We start from the raw sequence: 22212 nt of genomic DNA on the forward strand, positions 1-22212 counted from the left end.
GAAGATACCAATGGAATCACAGAAAGCTGGAGTTAGTGGGGAATTTATGGATCATGTGGTCCAGTGATTCTGACACCCTGTTTCCTAATGGGGGCCATGCTGTGTGGTCACCAGGGAAATGGGGGGAAACAAGAAAAAAATCCACCTAAGTCTAACATGAAGTAAACTGATTCACTTTAAGGACCTTTTAAAATTTTTTGCTTTGTGATATTAATGACTTTCTTTTATAAAAAGCTTGTGATGACAGACGGCAGTAATTTTGTTTTAACGAATTTACTTGGTAAAAAGATTAATTTTTCAAAGTCTATGAAAGTCCAGCATCTAGGATCCACGAATGCATTGCAAGATTTATCTGAGAGTTGTTCTTCTGGCAACCCAGCGTCCTTTCCCTTTCCTAACAGCCCCTGACTCTTGTGTGTTTTTGTGGGGGTGATCAGCCCTCTACTGCATTTGGGCTTGAGGTTCTTTTTTTTTGTATTTAGTAGAGATGAGGTTTCACCATGTTGGCCAGGATGGTCTTGATGTCCTGACCTCGTGATCTGCCTGCCTCAGCCTCCCAAAGTGCTGAGATTATAGGTGTGAGCCACTGTGCCCAGCTGAGGGGGTTTAAAATCAGGTGTCTTGCTCTCCCAATGAGAGCCACAGGAGGGGTCCTCAGAAGTCTTCACAGGCTCTGTAGTCAGAATCTTCCTTTTACTGCCCCCCACCCCACCTCCACCACCCAGTTACAGCACCTGAAATAGCCTGGCCATTCAAAACTTCTGCTCCTCGGATTCTGAGTTTTGAGTAGAGTAAAATATGGACTGAAAACGTGTGGAGGGTTCGCCATTCCAGAGATGTCACTTTCAAGAGATAGTTCGAGTTTCCTCTGGTCCCTGGACTGGTTCTCCAGACTTCTTAGTTACTCAATATTCTTTCAACTTTTGCTCAAGTTGGCCAGAGACAGCTTTGTTACTTATAAGCAAAGAAATCCAAGTGATACACACCCTTTCAGGAATATTCTCAACAGGTAAATGCAACAGGTAAATTACCTCAACAGGTAAATTTTTGCTCCCCCAACTTTGGAGACAAGGAACATGCTACCTTCTGAAACATCCAGTACCACTGCCGGTAAGTATCCTATTCCTCCCAGGCAGGCGGCAGAGGAGGGGATTTGGGTACAGGGACCTGGGCATAGAAATGGGAAGGGCTGGCTCATAGCCACATCACTAGGGGAAGAAGGAGCAGTGGGCAAGGGAAGAGACATTCTGGAACATCAGACCTAAGGAGCAGATAGAAAGCAAAGCAGGAGGCTGGGCACTGTGGCTCATGCCTGTAATCGCAGCACGATGGGAGGCTGAAGCAGGAGGATCACTTGAGGTCAGGAGTTCAAGAACAGCCTGGCCAACATGGCAAAACCCAGTCTCTACTAAAAATTCAAAAATAGCTGGGCGTGGTGGCATGCACCTGTAATCCCAGCTAATCAGGAGGCTGAGGCAGGAGAATTGCTTGAACCTGGGAGACAGAGGTTGCAGTGAGCCAAGATTGCGTCACTACACTCCATCCAGCCTGGGCAACAGAGCAAGACCCTGTCTCAATCAATCAATCAATCAGCAAAGCAGGACCTAGCATTAAGAGCAAGACCCTGTCTCAATAAGTAAGTAAGTAAACAAATAAATAAATAAATAAGCAAAGCAGGACTTAGCATTAAGGGGTTGGCATTAGAGATCTAGGAAGAGGAATGACTTGGTTTGAGAGCTAGAGCTGGAACAAAACCCAGCAGACTGCAGCACAGCCAGATGCAAAGTGGGTTTGAAGTGACAACTTGGACTCTTAGGAAGTCCTTTCTTACCCTAGATTAAAATCATGCTGTCTATAATTCCAATCCATCTTCCTCCAGAGTCACATGACAGTCCTTAAAATATGTGAGGAGAAGCCAAGTACAGTGGCTCTCGCCTGTAATCCCAGCACTCAGGGAGGCCACGGTGGGCGGATCGTGAGGTCAGGAGTTTAAGACCAGCCTGGCCAATATGGTGAAACCCCATTACTACTAAAAACACAAAAATTAGCTGGGCGTGGTGGCACAGGCCTGTAGTCCCAGCTACTCGGGAGGCTGAGGCAGAAGAATTGCTTGAACCCAGGAGGCAGATGTTTCAGTGAGCCAAGACTGTGCCACTGAACTCCAGCCTGGGAGACAGAGCAAGACTCTGTCTCAAAGAAAAAAAAAAAAAAAATCTGAGGTGAGCCCTCAGGCCTTCTCCAACGTAAACATCCCCAGTGCCTTGATGGCTCCGGAACACAATTTGAGTCTGGCTGCACTCTTTGGACACGTGTCGATGGGGCCACAGGAAGTGGGACCATCTTCTCTCTTGCTCTGGTCCTCATTTTGACATTTAGATAGTAATTTTCTGCCATCTCTGAGACAAAAATCTTTATGATACTCGTGCCTTTCCTGTGCTGGGTGCTGTGCTGGAGGAAAGTCGGCGGTTGAGAGCTCACACTCAGAGCCAGTCAGGTCTACATGCACATCTTGATTTTATCACTTATCTGCGATTTATTTATTTATTTATTTATTTAAGAGGGAGTCTCGCTCTGTTGCCCAGACTAAAGTGCAATGGCACCATCTCGGCTCACTGCAACCTCTGCCTCCCAGGTTCAGGCAATTCCCCTGCCTCAGCCTCCCGAGTAGCTGGGACTACAGGCCTGTGCCACCTTGCCCAGCTAATTTTTGTGTTTTTAGTAATAATGGGGTTTCAGCATATTGGCCATATTCCCCTGCCTCAGCCTCCTGAGTAGCTGGGATTATAGGCATGCCACTATGCCCAGCTAATTTTTGTGTTTTTAGTAATAATGGGGTTTCACCATATTGGCCATATTCCCCTGCCTCAGCCTCCTGAGTAGCTGGGATTATAGGCATGCCACTATGCCCAGCTAATTTTTGCATTTTTTAAGTAGAGACGGTGTTTCACCACGTTGGCCAGGCTGGTCTCAAACGCCTCACCTCAAGTGATCCACCTGCCTCGGCCTCTCAAAGTGCTAGGATTCCAGGCATGAACCACCGTGTCCAGCCTTTATTTTTTTTACTTTTGTTATCATTTATTTGCTTTGTGTTATTTGACAAATTGGGTACCTGCTCTCAAAATCACTTTGCTCATTAATAAACTGGAGAATAACAATAGTAACTATCTCCGAGGACTGTGACAATAAAATAAACAGTTTGCATAAGGTTTGGCATAGTACCTGGCATATAGTAAGTATTCATTAAATGTCAATTATCATTTTATGACATAATATCTCTCACCTCCTTTGAAATCACCTTTACTATTAAATTTCCAATCATGTGCTCACCTTTTTAGGAAACATATTTTCACATTCTCTTGCTTCTGATATTCTCTTGACTTCTTCTGTGGGTTTCTTTAAGACCGGGGTCTGAAAATGATGCTCTGTCAATGTGACATTAGCAAGAAAATGACCATTAGATTCAAGTCATTCTTGTGTCTCAGCCTCCTGAGTAGTTGGAACTGCAGGTGTGCGCCACCATGCCCAGTTAAATTTCGTAGTTTTAGTAGAGATGGGGTTTCACCATGTTGACCAAGCTTGTCTCAAACTCTTGGCCTCAAGTGACCTGCCCACCTTGGCCTCCCAAAGTGCTGGGGTTACAGGTGTGAGCCACTGTGCCCGGCTAAAGCAGTTTAGGGGGTAGCCTCTAGCCTTAAATAAATGCTCATATTAGAAATGATGGTCTCATTTCATTCAGTTAAAATATTTTCTAATTTCCCTTAGCAATTCCTCTTTGACACATGGGTCTTCATTAATTGAATATATATGTAAACTCTGGGGGACTTGCAAAGTTTCCTGCAAATATTTACCTCTATTTAGGGCCCTAGCTAAACCTCTTGATCAGTGGTCCCTAGGCTGTTTCTTTAACAGTTTTATTGACACATAATTCACATACTAACTTCTCTGAGCTGCCATTTCTCCCTCAAGAAAAAGAATAAAGTTTAAATAATAATAATGAGTGAAATTACCTGGCTGGGCGCAGTGGCTCATGCTTATAATCCCAGCACTTTGGGAGGCCGAGGTGGGTGGATCACTTGGTCAGGAGTTTGAGATCAGCCTGGCTAACATGGTGAAACCCCATCTCTAGCAAAAATACAAAGAAATTAGCTGGGTGTGGTGGCGCGGACCTGTAGTCCCAGCTACTTGGGATGCTGAGGCAGGAGAATTGCTTGAACCCGGGAGGTGGAGGTTGCAGTGAGCTGAGATCATGCCACTGCACGCCAGCTTGGGCGACAGAGCGAGACTACGTCGCAATAAAAAAAATAAATAAATAAAAATTACCTGGAATGATACTTAAGAGTTCCTGTTCAATGTTTTCTTATATTCTGTATTTGTCTGTTTGCCATCCATTAATTACAGGGCTAGACTAACAGACAAAGTTGCTTATACACCTCTCCTGCAATCCAGAGGCCACACTCTGAACCAACTCTATCTAACTCACACACCAAGCCAACGACAGCCCCTATGCCTTAGAGCCCACTGGAATTATTCAACCCAGCCAATTCTAAACTTAAAAAAATTTTTTTGAGACAGGGTCTCACTGTCACCCAGGCTGTTTGCATAAGGTTTGGCATAGTACCTGGCATATAGTAAATATTCATTAAATGCTCAATCATGACTCACTGCAGTCTCAACCTCTGGGACTCAAGAGAGCCTCCCACCTCAGCCTCCTTAGTAGCTGGGAGTACAGATGTGCATCCACAGTGCCCAGTTTTAAATTTTTTTTTTTTTTTTTTTTTGTAGAGACAGGGTCTCACTATGTTTCTCAGGCCAGTCTTGAACTTCTGGGCTCAAGCAATCCTCTTGCCTTGGCCTCCCAAAATGTTGGGATTACAGGTGTAATCCCAACTAATCCCACTGCACCCAGCTAATCCTAAACTAGTTACCATGACTTTCTTTGTCTTTCCTAATGAAACTTCAAAAAAGAGTGTGGCCTATACCTTCTCCATGTTCCTTTCTGCCTCCTGACCAGCACTGGTGCCTCCCCCCAGGCTCTGAATGCATGGTGTGTTGAATTTAATGTTACTTGCAATTTCCAGGGGGAATTTCCAGGGGGAACTGCAAGTAACATTGAACTTTTCTTTCAATGGCACTGACCTCTCTGTGCTATCACTGAGTCACCTTTATAGATTAAGACCTGGGTGAAATTACTTCCAACCTTAGTAATTACTGGTTTCTGGTGGGGGAGAGAAGCAGTCATCATGTCTTAAATTTATTTTCTTCTAGTGTCAACAACCTCTCTTCCCCACAGATATTAGCACTGTACTGACCTCAACACCACAAAAGTGGAACTTAATCAGTGCTTGCTGAAGTGAAAAGACATTTGCACCTTTTCATAAAATAGTACTTGGTGCCAACACCCAGGGTGGAACCCCAAGTACAGAGTCCGGTAGCAAATTCTGTTCAAACAAACTCAAGAAACCAGGGTTTTGGAGATAATAACTCAGTCTACATTTCCCTTTTTGGTAGTCAATATACCTTTTGCAGTGTTCTGTATTTGTGAACTTTTTTCTGAGTTCTGCTTGGCCGAAGAGGCTTTTTCATTGGGTGAATTTGCACTAAAAGACTTCAGGAGACAGAGAGAGAGGGAGAAAGAGAGGGAGAGAGAACAAAATAAAGTTGGTAGTCAGAAAAATACAAAAAAATAATACATGCAATTTCTTTGCTTTTTCTTATTGTTCTCAGCAAAGGAACATGTAGAGGATTTTTCAGGTCCTCTCAGGAGCACAGCAGACAGTAGTGGCTGATGTGGAAAACACATGGGCTGGGACCCAGGCCAACCAGGGTTCCAGTCCCCATTCTCTCACTCAACAGCCAGAGATCTGAGGCCAAGTCATCAAACCTCTTCACCACTTTGGTTTCCTTGTGGGATTAAGTCAGCTAATATATGCAAATTACGTGAGTGCTCCTGGTGAGTGCTCCAAAAACATTGCTATCATCCTTTATGCAATCACTTTTCTCAGCAAATGTTTCACTGGGCAACTACTACTGTGTCTGCACTGGGCAAACAATGAAATCGAGCCCCTGACTTGAGGCGCTTCCCTTCGAGCAGGGGAGATAACAGTAAATAGTTACACTAAAGTGTGGCAGGCATCCCGTATTTGTTATAGAGAGGCTACAGAAGTTAGGATTATGTTTGAATGTGACAGAGACTCAAAATAACAGTGGCTCAAAATAGGTAGAAATTTCTCTCCCACCAACCTGGACAACATAGTGAGACCTTGTCTCTACAAAAAAAAAAAAAAAAAAAATTAGCCAAGCATATAGTGGTGTGCACCTGTAGTCCCAGCTATTTGGGAGGCAGAGGTGGGAGGATCGCTTGAGCCTGGGAGGTTGAGGCTGCAGTAGGCCATGACTGTACCACTGCACTCCAGCCTGGGTGACAGAGCAAGAGCTTGTCTTAAAATAAATAAATAAAAAGAAAGAAAGAAATTTCTCACATAAAAGCCTGAAGGCAGGCAAGCCTGGGCTCATACGGTGTTTCTAAGCACTGGTGGTGCTAAATCCTCAGGGATTCTGATTTTTGTTTTTGAGATGGAATCTTGCTCTGTTGCTGAGGCTGAACTACAATGGTGCAATTTCGGCTCACTGTAAACTTTCCCTCCCGGGATTCAATCAATTCTCCTGCCTCAGTTTCCCAAGCTGGGATTACAGGTGACCACCACTCTGCCCATCTAATTTTTGTTCTTTTAGTAGAGATGGGGTTTCACCATGTTGGCCTGGTTCGTCTTAAACTCCTGACCTCAAGTGATTCTCCTGCCTCAGCCTCCCAAAGTGCTGGGCTTATAGGAGTGAGCCACGGCACCCGGACAGATTCTGACTTCTTCCAGAGCACGGTTTCAGATAAGACCCTTGTTCTTTTTTTTTTTTGAGACAGAGTTTTGCTCTTGCCGCCTAGGCAGAAGCGGAATGGCATGATCTTGGCCCACTACAACCTTCACCTCCTTGGTTCAAGTAATTCTCTTGCCTCAGCCTCCTAAGTAGCTGGGATTTTAGGTGTGTGCCACTATACCTGACTGATTTTGTATTTTGAGGACAGTTTCACCACGTTGGCCAGGCTGGTCTCAAACTCCTGACCCCCGGTGATCTGCCTGATTCAGCCTCTCAAAGTGCTGGGATTACAGGTGTGAGCTATCACACCCAGCCATGTTTTTAGGGTCCAGGAAGGCATCTGGAGCTCCTGCTATCACATTCACATTCTAGGCAGCAGGAGGGAGGAAAGGACAAAGAGATAAAGCTGGTTTTTAAGGAAAGTTTCCAGAAACTGCCACATGACACATCCACTTGTATTTCATTAACTGGATCTTAGTCAAATGGCCACACACAGAAGTAGGGGAGGCTAGAAAATATATGCTTTATTTTGGCCAGGTATATGCCCAGCAAAAAATCAGAGGTGTTTTTTTTTTCATAGGTGAAGGAGACAAGGGGATATTGGGAAACAACTCATAGTTGGCTATAAGCAGTGTGAGGAGAGTATCACGGGAAGCTAGAGCTGGATTCTGTCGGGGCGAGAGCTGGAGGCCTTCCAAGGAGAGAAGACACTTGCATTCTGTCTTGAAGGATGAGTAGGAGTTTGGCAATGTTAAACAGATGGCCCACCAAGTGGCAGACAAGCAGTCCACCAGCCTCAACAACAACCATTTGCTTTTATAGAAATGTGATATTTGAATGGGCAGGAGAAAGCTGAAGGGACTTCCCAGACATCATGCAGCTGGCTGTCCAACAGCTACTGATTTTTATAGTGTTGAAGTGGTTGCAAGGAAAACACTCCCAGGGCTCAATGAAGCATCAATGCTCATTCTTTTTTTTTTGAGACAGAGTCTCGCTCTTGCCCCGGCTGGAGTGCAATGGCACGATCTCGGCTCACTGCTGCCTCCGCCTCCTGGGTTCAAGTGATTCTCCTGCCTCAGCCTGACCAACATGGAGAAGCCCCATCTCAATACATTTCTTTCTACTTAAAGTAGCTTGAGTGGATTCTATTGTCTGCAACTGAGAAGTCTGATGATGATTCCTCCTTACAGTGGCCTTCTTTCACTGCCTTTTTTTCCTTTTTGGCTCTACAAAACCTGAATATATATGTATATATATATTCCCTCCCTGTCCCCTGCAAGGACCTATGTCCAAGGTCTCAGCCCAGGAATGTCCTTGGACCCTGACAATGTAGTTTCTAGCCAGCTCATCATCTTCCCAGAGACAAAGCCCAGGATCCTAATAATCCATGTTTGCACCTGACATATGTAATGGGGAAAGGGGGTCCTGAAATGTATGCCTTCCTGGCTCAAAGACATCACTTTTCCTAATTTCCGGCTGTGTTTCTCTAGATATCACCCTTGTATAATATAAGAGCTCATGTTTACTGAGTTCTTACTCTGCTATGCTGTTTGCTGAATGTTTGCATATAAGATATTTAACACCCACATTGTGACTGACTTCTCTAGGTATACATTTTACCGATAAGAAAAACTGAGGTTCAGGGAGATGAAATGACTCATCTGAGCACTAGGACTCTTTTTTTTTTTTTTTTTTTTGAGACAGGTTCTCACTCTGTCACCCAGGCTGGAGTGCAGTGGCATGATCTCAGCTCACTGCGACCTCTGCTTCCCGGGTTCAAGCGATTCTCATACCTCAGTCCCCCAACTAGCTAGGCCCACAGGTGCATGCCACAACACCCACCTAATTTTTGTGCTTTTAGTACAGACACGGTTTTACCATGTTGGCCAGGCTAAGAGCTAGGATTCTAATCCGTGCCTAATTTGATAGTCCAGTCTCTCGACTACTTCTTTCTCCAGGTTTGGGACCTGGGAGCTAGGAAAGGGAGACACAAGGAGGCAGGGGAGAATATCCTGCCCTCTGCCCTTTGCATCTCCCTGGTTTTCTCCCTCCCTATCATTTTCTCCCTCAGATTCCATTTCCTAAAACTGTTCTATCTTTAAAAATATTTATTAAATGAACAAATGACTCAGTCTCTAATAGGTAGGTGTCCTCATTGATAGCTGGTCTCATTGCAGAAGCCAGCTCTGTGGTTTGGTACTTTTTCATTCCCACTGTGCAAATCCCTAACACTTAAACAAGAGAACAGGGCCGGGCACGGTGGCTCAAGCCTGTAATCCCAGCACTTTGGGAGGCCAAGGCCGGTGGATCACAAGGTCAAGAGATCGAGACCATCCTGGTCAACATGGTGAAACCCCATCTCTACTAAAAACAAAAAATTAGCTGGGCATGGTGGTGCATGCCTGTAATCCCAGCTACGCAGGAGGCTGAGGCAGGAGAATTGCCTCAACCTAGGAAACGGAGGTTGCAGTGAGCTGAGATCGTGCCATTGCACTCCAGCCTGGGTAACAAGAGTGAAACTCCGTCTCAAAAAAAAAAACAACAACAAAAAAAAAAAACCAAGAGAAGGGCAGACAGCAGGTCAGAGACCTAAAGTAATTGCATCTCATTCCCCTGAATTGTGGACTCTCAGACAGACAATTGCCATGAAAAGCATATTTTGAACACAGCCAGTGCTTTCATTGAGCAGATGGGAAAATGTGTCTGCTCTTGACAAGAGAGGCTCTATCCCCACCACAAAACCCAATTACTCCCTCTATCCTGGTTTACCCATTGAAACTTCAGCTGTGCTCAAGGTTTCAGTTTTTGATTATTTCTATTTTGGGGGCAGTAAATGGAATCTCTTAACTGGGTTCCTGAAATAACTGTCAGAAGAGTTTATGTATTTCAGTACAAAGAACACACATTTGTTTCAAGCTGTTGTGACAGGCAGTACCCAAACACTGAATAATATTTTGGTATTGGTCTCTGAGTGGTGGCTGTTCTTCTGCAGCACCTGTTTCATCTGTGCTTTTTGGGAACTGACGTTTACAGAGCATCATAATATGCTAAGAATGGGCAAGAGTTTACATAGATGACCTCATTCACCAAGTCCAGAAATATTGTTAAGTGTCTTCTTTGTGTTAGGTCTGTTCTAGGAGGTAAAAGAGATAGAACAGCAATAACTGTTGCCCAGGCTGGAGTGGAGAGGTGTGACCTCTGCTTACTACAACCTCCACCCCCAAGGTTCAAGCAATTCTCCTGCCTCAGCCTCCTGAGTAGCTGGGATTACAGACGCCCATGACCACGCCCAACTAATTTTTGTATTTTTAGTAGAGATGGGGGTTTCACTATGTTGGCCAGACTGGTCTTGAACTCCTGACCTCAAGTGATCTGCCTGCCTTGGCCTCCCAAAGTGCTGGGATTACAGGTGTGAGCCACCGTGCCCGGCCAAGAACAGATTTTTAAGCAGAGATCTTCAAACCCTGTGGGGACACGAAGACTTTCCAAGGACTAACGGGACTGACAGTTCTGAGAACATCCATTTCCAGATCCTTAGCTTTCCTTTCAAAATGCTTCCTGGAAGGAATTGTCCTGAGTATGTACAGGCATTCACAACAGCCTTTTACCACTTTACAAAAGAAAGGTACACCCATACCCATCCCAAACCTCCCCTTGGAGAATGTTCCAGAGTGGAAACACTACTAACCCTGGACCAAACAGAGGAGGGGGCTGTCTTAATGAATCAAGCCTCAGGTACCATTTGTTAAGGAAGTATGTCATTAGAAATGAGGCATTCAGGTACTAGAAGTGGGAATGTTGCCTAGGGTTTAAAGATTACTGGGGAGGTTGGGCCTAGTGGCTCACACAAATAATTAAAGTGCTTCAGCAGGCTGAGGTGGGAGGACTGCATGAACTAGGAGTTCAAGACCAACTTGGGCAACATGGCAAGACCCCATCTCTACTAAAAAAAATTTTTTTAATTAGCTGGGCATGGTGACATGCACCTGTAGTTCCAGCTACTCAGGAGGTTGAGGCAGTAGGATCACTTGAATCCAGGAGGTTGAGGCTGCAGTGAGCTATGATCACACCACTGCACTCTAGCCTGAGTAACAGAGTGAGACCCTGTCTCTAAAAGAATAAACCAATTAAAAAAAAAAGATCAGTGAGGGAAACAGCCATGATCAGGGTAATGACCACATAATTACATGACTGCTTTGAAGGAAAGGGACATTGGCATATATAACAAGTAACCTTATCCAGCCCAGAGAGGCAGAAAGCTGACCCTGAGGATGACAGTGAAGGGGGTCAGAATCTGCCATCCCAAAATAGGCCACTCTGACATAAGAATTACTTTGAGCTGAAGGCAATTGAGAAACAGCAGATGCAGGAAGAGCTCTTTACAATCCCACTTTCCATCTAAAAGCAAAGCAGAAATTTCCCTTTGTGAAGCTGTCCCCCACTCCCATCTCCCATACCAGGAAGAAGAGACAACTTTTCACTGGAGATAGCACCCCCTGAATCTGCATATACAAATCTTACTGAAATAATCCTTATCTTCCATTAGATTAGTTTCCCCCATATATTTACTTTCCCACAATTTACCATCCCTAGAAGCCCAAACCTCTTTTTCTTTGTCTTGTCACATCTCACAATTAATTGCTCTTTGTTAGGGTGGTATGTGAACTATCAGACCTAGCCACTTCTTTGAGGTTTTCACTATTTTCCTATGAAGCCCTGTGTCATGTAAAAATATTAACATCAAATAAAATTTGAATGCCTTTCTCCTGTTAAACTGTCTATCTTTTGTCAGTTTAACTTGTAGGGCTCCATATACTTTGCCTAAGAGGGTAAATGAAATGTTTTTTTCTCTCCCTGCAAGAACCTGAACTGAGATGGAAGGATGACTATGTATCTCCTAGACCAGGGGTTGGCAGACTGTTTTTTTCTGCAAAGAGCCAGATGATAAATATTCGGCTTTGCAGGTCACAAAGTCTCTATTGCAAGTACTCAACTTTGCTGTTTCAGTGCAAAGGTAGTTGTAGACAATAGTAAATGAATGGCCATGGCTGTGTGCCAATAAAGTTTTATTTTCAAAAACAGGCAGTGAGGCTGGGAGAGGTGGCTCATGCCTGTAATCCCAGCACTTTGAGAGGCCAAGGCAGGTTGATCACAAGGTCAGGAGATCGAGACATCCTGGCTAGCACAGTGAAACCCCGTCTCTACTAAATATACAAAAAATTAGCCGGGCATGGTGGTGTGCACCTGTAGTCCCAGCTACTTGGGAGGCTGAGGCAGGAGAATCACTTGAACCCAGGAGGTGGAGGTTGCAGTGATCTGAGATTGTGCCATTGCATTCCAGCCTAGGTGACAGAGAGCGACTCTGACTCAAAAAAAAAAAACAAAAAAAACCCAGGCATTGGAAGGTCCGATTCATAGTTTGCTAAACCATGCCCTGGATTTTTACTTTTTTCCAGGTCTTTGAAAAAAAAAGTAGGCCTTTATTTGTGGCATTTGGTTAACTGCATGTTACTAATGTCTCTGGACTTGGAAGTTGGGAAGAGATGCTGACCATGACAATGGCAGTGGTGATGGGAGCTTGCCTGGGACAAGAAGAACAGGAGGTACAGAGGCCACATATAGGGAAGGAGTATGGTACACAAGGAACTGAAATAAATCCTCTGTGGCAGGACCCCTGCGAGTCCAGGAAGGTGGAGAAGGGCTTGGGGCAGATCAGTTACCCAAAGGCTAGAGGAAGCCTTCTGGGGTTTGGAGAGTATTGCTTTATTGGCTGGAAGTAGGATTTTTTTTTTTTTTTTGAGACAAGTCTTACCCTGTCACCCAGGATGGAGTGCAGTGGTGTGATCTCAGCTCATTGCAACCTCTGCCTCCCGGGTTCAAGCGATTCTGATACCTCAGCCTCCTGAGTAGCTGGGACTACAGGTGCATTACACCAAACCTGGCTAATTTTTGTATTTTTAGTAGAGACGGGGTTTCAGCACGTGGACCAGGCTGGTCTTGAACTCCTGGCCTCAAGTGATCTGACTGCCTCAGCCTCCCAAAGTGCTGGGATTACAGGCACGAGTCACAGTGTCCAGCCTGGAAGTAGGGTTTTTAGGGTGTGGGGTTAGGATAGGGTCAAGTGGTGATGGGATGATATACTTTGAACTTTGTACTTTGAAAAGATGGCCCTAGAGGTGTCTGAGAAGCTGAGGGAGAGCAGTTAGGTGCCACTGCAGTAGTGATGGGAGCTCAAACTAGGGTGGTGGGAGTGGAAGAGCAAGTTCTGGGAGGTACATCTAGGAAGATCAATAAGGCAGAGGAGAAAGTAGGTGTCAGGGATGACTGCTAGGTTTCAGGTTTGCCATGAGAATTAGTAGAGAAAAAAAAAAAATAAGTAAAAGCATCTTGCATTGCAGCCTATACTGAAAATCTGGTTCCTTCCCTCTCTCTTCTCAATTGCTGCACTGAGGCCTGGAGGCCTCCCGGGGTTCTTACTTAGAAGATGGCTTAGACCCGGGCAAGGGGTACAGATATACGCAACAGGAGGCCACTGATGCTCCAGAAGAACCCAGGGTTTCTGAAGCTTATGGGGCCTGGGGCCCAAGGGATCCTGGTCTGTGCCTCCCCACTTACCTGAGGGTGGTAGAATTTCCTGCTCTGGGCTGGCTTCTGGAATAAGGCTCTCTTACCAGTAAACAAAGAAAACTCCCTTTCTAGAGAAGGAGAAAAGCTGTTATTAGTACCTCTTGTCATGGGGCAATGAAGATTGCAGCCCAGGAGCTTGAGACAGCCTCGTTTCTGGAGAGAGTGATACCCACCAGAACTAGAGTCTCTCTATTGACTCCACCTGCGGGGCAAGTTACCCTGATCCTGTTGGACTGTGAATACTATCTCCCTCTAGGGCTGATGCACCAAGGAAAGGAAATAATGTGTGCACAGCCCTGTGCACAGGGCAGACACTCAACCCACAGGGAAAAAAGGACTGGCTTCAGAAGAAAAACCAATTCAGAACTCTGAAAAACTGAAATGCTTAAATGCTTAAGAAGCAATCGATCAAACTCATAGCCATTAAATTTAATATTCATTAAAATGTCATTAAACTCACGTAACTTTTGGGTTTTTTCTTCACTTTGAAAAAACTCCTCAAGTTGGCCAGGAATGGTGACTCATGCCTGTAATCCCAGCACTTTGGGAGGCTGAGGTGGCCGGATCACTTGAGCTCAGGAGATTGAGACCAGCCTGGGCAACATGGTGAAACCCCGTCTCTACTAAAAATACAAAAATTAGCTGGGACATGCCTGTAATCCCAATTACTCAGGAGGCTGAGGCTTGAGAATTGCTTGAACCTGGAAGGCAGAGGTTACATACAGGGAGCCGAGATCACGCCACTGCACTCCAGCCTGGGCAACAGAGACTCTGCCCCACAAAAAGAAAAAGAAAAAACCTCTCTGAGCATGCATGATGACCTTAGGGAAACCACACCTATGAAGGGGTCAGGAAATGGAAATGCCTAGAGGGCTAACAGGTAAAAGTGTCTGGCCCTGAGTAAGTCATCGCTATTGTAATTTCCAGCTAATAACTATCACCGTGCTCTGCTCCTAGGGGTGCAGGCATTCTCTTCCTCTGTGCCCTAAACCAGGGCTTCTCAAACTAGAATGTGCTTCTAGATCACTGGAAATCTTGATAAACTGCAGGGTCGGAGTCAGCTGATCTGGAGAGATGCTGGTGCTGCGGGTCCTCAGACCAACACACTCTTCAAATCTCAGCTCAAACGCCACACACTGACCTTCTCAGGGCTGGACTGGGTCCACCTCCCCCTGCTGCCTTACCCCTCTCAATTCCCCATTGCAGTGCCTAAATCCCCTGCAGGGCAGCTATGTTGCCTGAATTTCCCACTAGATGGTAAGAAGGTGAGGTAGGAAGCGGAACTCTACTCCGGATCTAATTGAAGACTGTCTCCATAAGCCATGCCCACCAGCATCAGGACAGTTTATCCATGCCTAGCAATGACTGGACCTGGAATTTACCACCTCTTTCTCCAGAAATTTCTGAATAACCTGTCCCTTTGTAATTAAAAGTGGGTATAAAGGAGCCTGCAGAACGCTGCCCCTGAGCTGCTCTTCTCCACACACTGCTTATGGGGTAGCCCTGCTCTTCAGAAGCTGCCAGAGGGCCGCAATAGTCAAGATGAGCTGCTTTCTTCTACAACCAGCTCGTCCTTGAATTCCTTCCTGGGCAAAGACACAAACCTTTCCAGGCAGAAGCCCTGATTCTGGGCCTCCCTGGCCCTGCCACAGGGGGACTGGGCTTGCCTCCACCACCGTGTTCCCAGTGCTGGGTAGGTTGCCTGGCACCCAGAGCTCAGAGTCTTCTGGGTGAAATAAAAAAGTCGACCTTGGACAAGTTGCTTCTTTGAGCTTTAGTTTCCTCATCTGTGAAGTGGACTCAGTGTGTGCCACAGCAGGTTGTTGTGAGGATGAAATAAAATGGGCTGGCAGGGCACGGTGGCTCACGCCTGTAAGCCCAGCACTCTGGGAGGCCAAGGCGGGTGGATCATTTGAGGTCAGGAGTTTGAGAGCAGCGCGGCCAACATGATGAAACCCCGTCTCTACTAAAAATAGAAAAGTAAGCCAGGCATGGTAGTGGGTGCCTGTGATCCCAGCTACTCAGGACGTTAAGGCAGGTGAATCGCTTGAACCTGGGAGGCGGAGGTTATAGTGAGTTGAGATCGCACCACCGCACTCCAGCCTGGGTGACAGAGCAGAGAGCACAGCACAGTGCCTGGCACATAGGTACACATTCATTATCGGGCATCTACTATTTCCAATACAAAATTCCATCCCCCGCCTCCCAATGATTGTGTTGTACATTCCAGTCCACAAACATGAAGAATTTGGGTGGCTAGTTTGGGGGTACTCAAGAGAGAAGCTAACCTGAGGACATCAATGGTAAGGACATCAACTCCTCCCTCAGTTAGATGGTAGTCGGATATGGTAGTGGCAAAGGGGGCAGGAGGCCGTAATTACCGTTTCTCAGTCTTCCTCTCTGTGACATTAATTCTTCTCTGCGGAATCGCTCTGGGTCTAGTTCTGAGTAGTCCCAACTGTCATAGCTCTGTGGGCAAGGATAGGTGCCTAAGGGAGGAGTCAACAGTAAGAATGGGACTGGGCCTGGTGGTCACGCCCATAATCCCAGAACTTTGAGAAGCCAAGGTGGGAGGATCACTAGAACCCAGGAGGCCAGCCTGGGCAACATAGCGGGACCGCATCTCTAAAAAGAAAAGAAAAGAAAAGAGTGAGAATGAAGACTTCTGTAAAGAGGCCTGGGGATCCCCTGCTGACTCCTGGGAGGCTGGGCTTCCAGGGTTAGTCCTGCCCCGTACTAGCCTTGTGGCCTTGGGCGAGTCACTTCCTCTCTAGGGGGCTTTGGCTTATTCCTCTGGAAAATGGGGATGATGACCCTGCCCTACCTAATTGTCAACTGTGTGTAAGGGTCAGAACGCATAGCGTGTGGGTCCCTGACATGCTTTGCACATGTGAAGACATCATAGTTATTTGTTTTCCATGCCCCCTGTTCTGGCTAGACCATGAGTTCCCTGAGAACAGGGGCTGGGTCCTATTCATTTTTTTACCTCCAGAGCTCTAGATCTGGGACAAAATAAATACAGTAGGTGCTTAGCAAATGTTTGCTTAACATTATCACACTTAGCTAATTGCCAGAAATGGCTTCTCTCTACATGTTTGACAGTGATGCTTCCGAAGATTACTTAAGACATTTGAGCCACTGTGCAAAGCTGCTGGCTCCGTTGGACAAAGTGGACAGAGGGTTTATTACCAGGGATAAATTGGGGTAAGGAAGTGTAGCCTTGGACGTTAAGGGAAATAGCAAGGTGAAAGCACGAATAGAAGACAGTCAGAAAATGGGAGGCAGGGCGGTATAATGGTCAAATACCTAGCTTTGGAGCACCGCAGCCCTGGAATGAACACCTATGCAGTGGCTCACGCCTGTAATCCCAGCACTTTGGGAGGCTAAGGCAGGCAGATCACAAGGCGAGGGGATCACGAGATCAGGAGTCTGAGACCAGCCTGACCAACATGGTTGAAACCCCGTCTCTAGTAAAATTACAAAAATTATCTGAGTGTGGGTGGCATGTGCCTGTAATCCCAGCTACTCAGGAAGCTGAGGCAGGAGAATCACTTCCCCAGAGACAGAAACTGCAGTAAGCCGAGATCATACCATTGCAATCCAGCCTGGGCAACAGAGAGAGACTCCATCTCAAAAAAAAAAGGAGGGGGAGGGGCTTAGGAAGGGATGTCTCGGAACTGTTCAGCTGAAGCAGGAAAATTTGTATTCCTTGGGGCTCCAACCACATACTTTGCTCTCCTTAATGTTAAGGAAAGAAGAGGAAGAATGTCTTGATGAAGGGGTGTCATAGCAAACAATAACATACCTAGGTACCAGTGGAAAACGTTTTCCCAGAACTGCTTTCCCCAGTGGAAAAAAGTCAGCTCTCACCTGAAATCCACAGGCTTATTGTGTTACAGATGTCAGACTTGAATTCGTGCGTGTTGAACCAGGACTGTGGGAAACAGCAACAGAAGCTGGTGTACACGGCTTTGCTCAGAAGTGAAGGCAGCCTCTGCGGAGCAAGCAGCGCTCAGGCCATGTTCTCAACATCTCCACCCTGGCTTACATGATTTGGGGATGAGGAAGGACTTTTTTTTTTTTTTTTTTTGAGACAAGGTTGTCACTGTGTCACCCAAGCTCGATTTGAACTCCTGGCTGAAATGATCCTTTAATCCTCGTCTCAGCCTTCTGAGTAGCTGGGACTATAGGTGTGTACCACTGCACTCGACTATACTCTTTAACCTACATAACCTAAGAAGTAAAACGGGGGCCGAGCACAGTGGCTCATGCCTGTAATCCCAGCACTTTGGGAGGCCGAGGCGGGCGGATCACTTGAGATCGGGAGTTTGAGACCAGTCTGCTCAACACGATGAAACCCTGTCTCTACTAAAAATACAAAAAATTAGCCAGGTGTGGTGGCAGGCACCTGTGATCCCAGCTACTTGGGAGGCTGAGGCAGGAGAATTGCTTGAACCCCGGAGGCAGAGGTTGTAGTGAGCCAAGATCAGCCGTACTATAGCCTGGGCAACAAGAGTGAAACTCTGTCTTAAAAAAAGGAAAAGGGGTATCAAATTCTTACTGTTTGCATTTTTTGTTACTGTTAAGGGCGAACTTTTTCCCCACTCATACTTCTTCCTTGGTGAATTTGTAGTTTATACACTTTGTCCATTAATCTATGGAGTGTTCGATATTCTCTTATTGATTTGTAAGAGTTCTTTATGTTATGTGACATACAGGCTACCTGTATGTTTGTATAGTTTGCCATTTGTCTTTAACTTTGTAGTAATTTTTAAAAACTTTATATAGTTAAATCTACCAGTCCTTTCCTTCATGGCCAGTTCCTCCAGGTCATATTTACAAAGTCCTGGCTGGGCTTAGTGGTTAAAGCCTGTAAGTCCAGCACTTTGGGAAGCCTAGGTGGAAGGGTTGCTTGAGGCCAGGAGTTGGAGACTAGACTGGGCAATATAGCAAGACTCTGTTTCTACAAAAATACAAATTAAAAAAAATAAAAAAAATTTGTATATATATACATATAACTCCTGAGGTCAGGAATTCAAGACCAGCTCAGTCAACACGGTGAAACCACATCTCTATTAAAAATACAAAAAAAACCCCAAAATTAGCTGGGTGTGGTAGCACATGTCTATAATCCCAGCTACTTGGGAGGCTGAGGCAGGAGAATCACTTGAACCCGGAAGGTGGAGGTTGCAGTGAACCAAGACCATGCCATTGCACTCCAGCTTGGGTGACAGAGAGACTCTGTCTTAAAAAAAAGAAAGAAAGAAAGAAAGAAATTAGCTAGGAGAGGTGGTGCATGCCTGTAGTCAAAGCTACTCAGGAGGCTGAGGAGGGGGATTGGTCAAATGCAGGAATTTGAGGCTACAGTGAGTTATGATTGTACCACCCTGGCAACAAAGCCAGACTCTGTCTGTCTCTAGAGAAAAAAAAAAAAGTCCTTTCTCAGCCCCAAATCATGTAAGTATTCACTTATATTTTCTCCTAACAATCCTTTTAGTACATATATACATACATATATACCCATATAAAAAGTATGTATGTATGGTCACTTTTTAAATTTTTAAATTACATGCCTATTTAAATACTACAGAAAAATATAAAATTGAAAGGGAAGGCAGGTGCAGTGGCTCACACCTGTATTCCCAGCACTTTGGGAGGCCGAGGCAGGCAGATCACTTGAGGTCAGGAGTTTGAGACCAACCTGGCCAACATGGGGAAACCCTGTCTCTACTAAAAACAAAAATTAGCTGGGTGTGGTGGTATATGCCTGTAATCCCAGCTACTCAGAAGGCTGAGGCAGGAGAATCGCTTGAATCCAGAAGGCAGAGGTTGCAGTGAGTTGAGATTGTGCTATTGCACTCCAGCCTGGGCAACAGAGTGAGACTCTTCTCTAAATAAATAAATAAATGGAAAGGGAAAGTTTCTTATAACCTGACTTCCCAGTAATAAGCATTGCTAAGAGTTTGGTAAATATTTGTCCAGGTTTTTTTTCTATTCGTAGGTACATATACATATACATGTATATATCACATAGAGTTGTGTAAGTTGCTTTGTTTTTCACTTACATATATCATTGCATCTCCCAATCAGTATAAATAGCTCCATGTTATTTCTGTAACTTCTGCATTCCAAGTCAGTCTATGGATTATCACAATTTGCTAATTACTCCCTTATGGAAAGAATGTTTAAGACATTCTCTTGGCATCAGAAATGAAATCGAATGTGCCTTTTTTCATATAGTGGCTGATGCTCACTTTTAAGAGTGCCTCTTCATAGTGGGACTTGGGGAGGTGCAACAAAAGTAAGGCGTAGTTCCGGGCTATCCGGTCGAACAGCTTATTCTGGAGCTCCTTGTTTGGCTGCCAGGAATAGAAAGAAAAAAGGAATTACTAAAACCCCTTGCTGAAACAAGTAAGGGGCTGGGATTTTCAAAATCAGCATTGCTTCCATTTCCAGGAATCTTATTCTCAAGATATTTAGCCTCATGTGGTCGTTTTTTTTGTTTGTTTTTGAGACGGAGTCTGGCTCTGTTGCCCAGGCTGGAGTGCAATGGTGCAATCTTGGCTCACTGCAACCTCCACCTCTTGGGTTCAAGTGATTCTCCTGCTTCAAGCCTCCCGAGTAGCCGGGATTACAGGTGCCCATCACCATGCCCAGCTAATTTTTTGTATTTTTAGTAGAGACAGGGCTTCACCATGTTGGCCAGGCTGGTCTCGAATTCCTAACCTCAGGTGATCCACCTGCCTCAGCCTCCCAAAGTGCAGAGATTACAGGCGTGAGCTACTGCGCCTGGCTTGATTTTTGTATTTTTAGTAGAGATGGGGTTTCACCATGTTGGCCAGGCTAGTCTTGAACTCCTGACTTCAGGTGATCCACTCACCTCGGTCTTCCAAAGTGCTGGAATTACAGGTGTGAGCCACTACGCCAGGCCGCCTCATATGCTTTACAAAAGAACATGTTCATTTTGGGGTTGAGATTTACCAAGCACATACACAGAGGCAGAGTGCTGTTGAAGACAGCGCCCTAATTCTGGCCCAGAAGCCCTGAGGTCTGCTCTCAACCCCACCTGTGACAGCCGTGCCACCAGCTCCTAACACCTGGAGGAGCCACAGGATACTGTGCAATGACTGAAGCAGAGGGTGTTTGGCTGAAGCACAGGTGGGGAGGGGACCAGGTGACAGGTAAGGTGGCGGGGTGTTCCATGGGATCAGAGGGGCTTGTAGCCCAGGTCAAAGAGGATGGAATTTATTCTGTAGAAAAATAAGCAAGGCCGAGAAACAAGCAGATCTGTATTTACCTGGTACCTCTCATGAAATATCCACCAAAAGCTATCCAGCCAGATGGCTCTTAGGGAAGGAGAAGAGAGAAACTTCTCTAATTCTCTACCCGAACAGAAACACTTGAAAAGAAATGAAATTCACATTATTATTATTGTTGTCATTCTTTTCTAAAAAATTCATCTGGAGTCAACCTATTTTCGAGTGAACAGAAAAACCATCTAACCTGCCAGTGAGGCCCTACTCAGGTCATTTTACATACTCTCACTTAACCCCTTTAATGATCTTATGAAGCACACATTATTATCTCGTAGATGAAGAAACTGAGGACCAAAGTGGCAAGTGGCTGAGCCAGAAGTGGAACCCACAACTCTAGACTCTGGACAGCTGCTCCACACACCAACTACCTCTAGCTCTCAGCTCCTACGCTCAGCCAACAGCAACTCACATCAACCAATGCATACTGCTTTCCATTTCCTTGCTATTGCAATGAACGCTGTGGTGAGCATCTTTGTACACTGTCCTGTAGGGAACGTGATACTCTGAGCACCTGTTCCTCCTACCGCCTCTCCCCTGAGGAAAGCAGGAGCAAAGGGAATCAGGTACTCTGACACCTGGGCCACCACTGCCAGACCCAGAGACCAGCGCCCCTTCCACTGGCTGACTGCAGGCCATGCCAGCAGATGGCACTCTTTCTGGGCAGTTACTGGCCCAAATAGAGTATCTCCCTTAGGAAGTCAGAATGTGAGAAATAGATGGGACAGACATAGCCCAGAGAGAAGGCAGCAGGAAGAAGCCATGAAGAAGAAAGGAGGAAATGGCATGGGGAGAGGGAGACAGAGATAGAGAGATGGGGGTGTGGCTCAAAGCAGCATTGAGAATTACAGGTGGAAGAGACTGAGATGCTGGGTCTCAGGAATGGTGGGGTGACTGGTTAAGAGCTCAGGGGACAATGATCAGACCTGCTTTGGGGACACCAGAGTTGTTAGATGATGAAGAGCCATGCGGCACATCATCAAGAGGGAGCCAAGACCATTTTTTGGGCTCCCTCTCTTCTCTAAGACCTCCTTATAATGAACCTCCATCACCGGAGCTGCCGGTGTTTATGTTGGTTGAGCAGACAGGTTCCTCTGAGCCTTATAATACTTCCTTCCTTTCTTCTCAAGGAACCCCGTGTGAGAAGAAAATATTCAAAATAACGTCTTAATAAGAAAGAGAAGCAACTGGCCGGGCATAGTAGCTCATGCCTGTAATCCCAGCACTTTGGGAGGCCGAGGATGTGGAAGGGAAGACAGCTTGAGACCTGGAGTTTGAGACTAGCCTGGGCAACCTAGCAAGACCTTGTCTCTACAAAAAATTTTTTTAAAAACTAGCCGGTATGGTGGTGCCCAATACTCAGGAGGTTAAGGCGGTAAGATCACTTGAGCCAGGGAGTTTT

General features: G+C 45.7%; 1 protein-coding gene across 12 annotated transcripts in view; it reads right to left on the bottom strand.

Annotated features, from left to right (window-relative positions):
- Positions 1-22212, bottom strand: part of FAM227A (family with sequence similarity 227 member A) — a 55721-nt gene that overhangs the window by 12309 nt on the left and 21200 nt on the right. For 10 of the 12 annotated variants that reach the window (XM_078340470.1, XM_078340469.1, XM_054241521.2 and 7 more), the window contains 7 exons: positions 20795-20896; positions 19752-19856; positions 17368-17491; positions 15879-15986; positions 13486-13565; positions 5518-5605; positions 3328-3422 (listed from right to left, as the gene is read on the bottom strand). In XM_078340470.1, coding sequence (XP_078196596.1) covers positions 3328-3422; positions 5518-5605; positions 13486-13565; positions 15879-15986; positions 17368-17491; positions 19752-19856; positions 20795-20896 — 702 coding nt within the window. The remainder of the gene's footprint in view (positions 1-3327; positions 3423-5517; positions 5606-13485; positions 13566-15878; positions 15987-17367; positions 17492-19751; positions 19857-20794; positions 20897-22212) is intronic. The other 2 variants (XM_054241511.2, XM_008979246.4) reach the window with 2 other exon arrangements.

Source organism: Callithrix jacchus, chromosome 1 (genome assembly GCF_049354715.1).
Source record: "Callithrix jacchus isolate 240 chromosome 1, calJac240_pri, whole genome shotgun sequence".
NCBI classification, from domain to species: domain Eukaryota; kingdom Metazoa; phylum Chordata; class Mammalia; order Primates; family Cebidae; genus Callithrix; species Callithrix jacchus.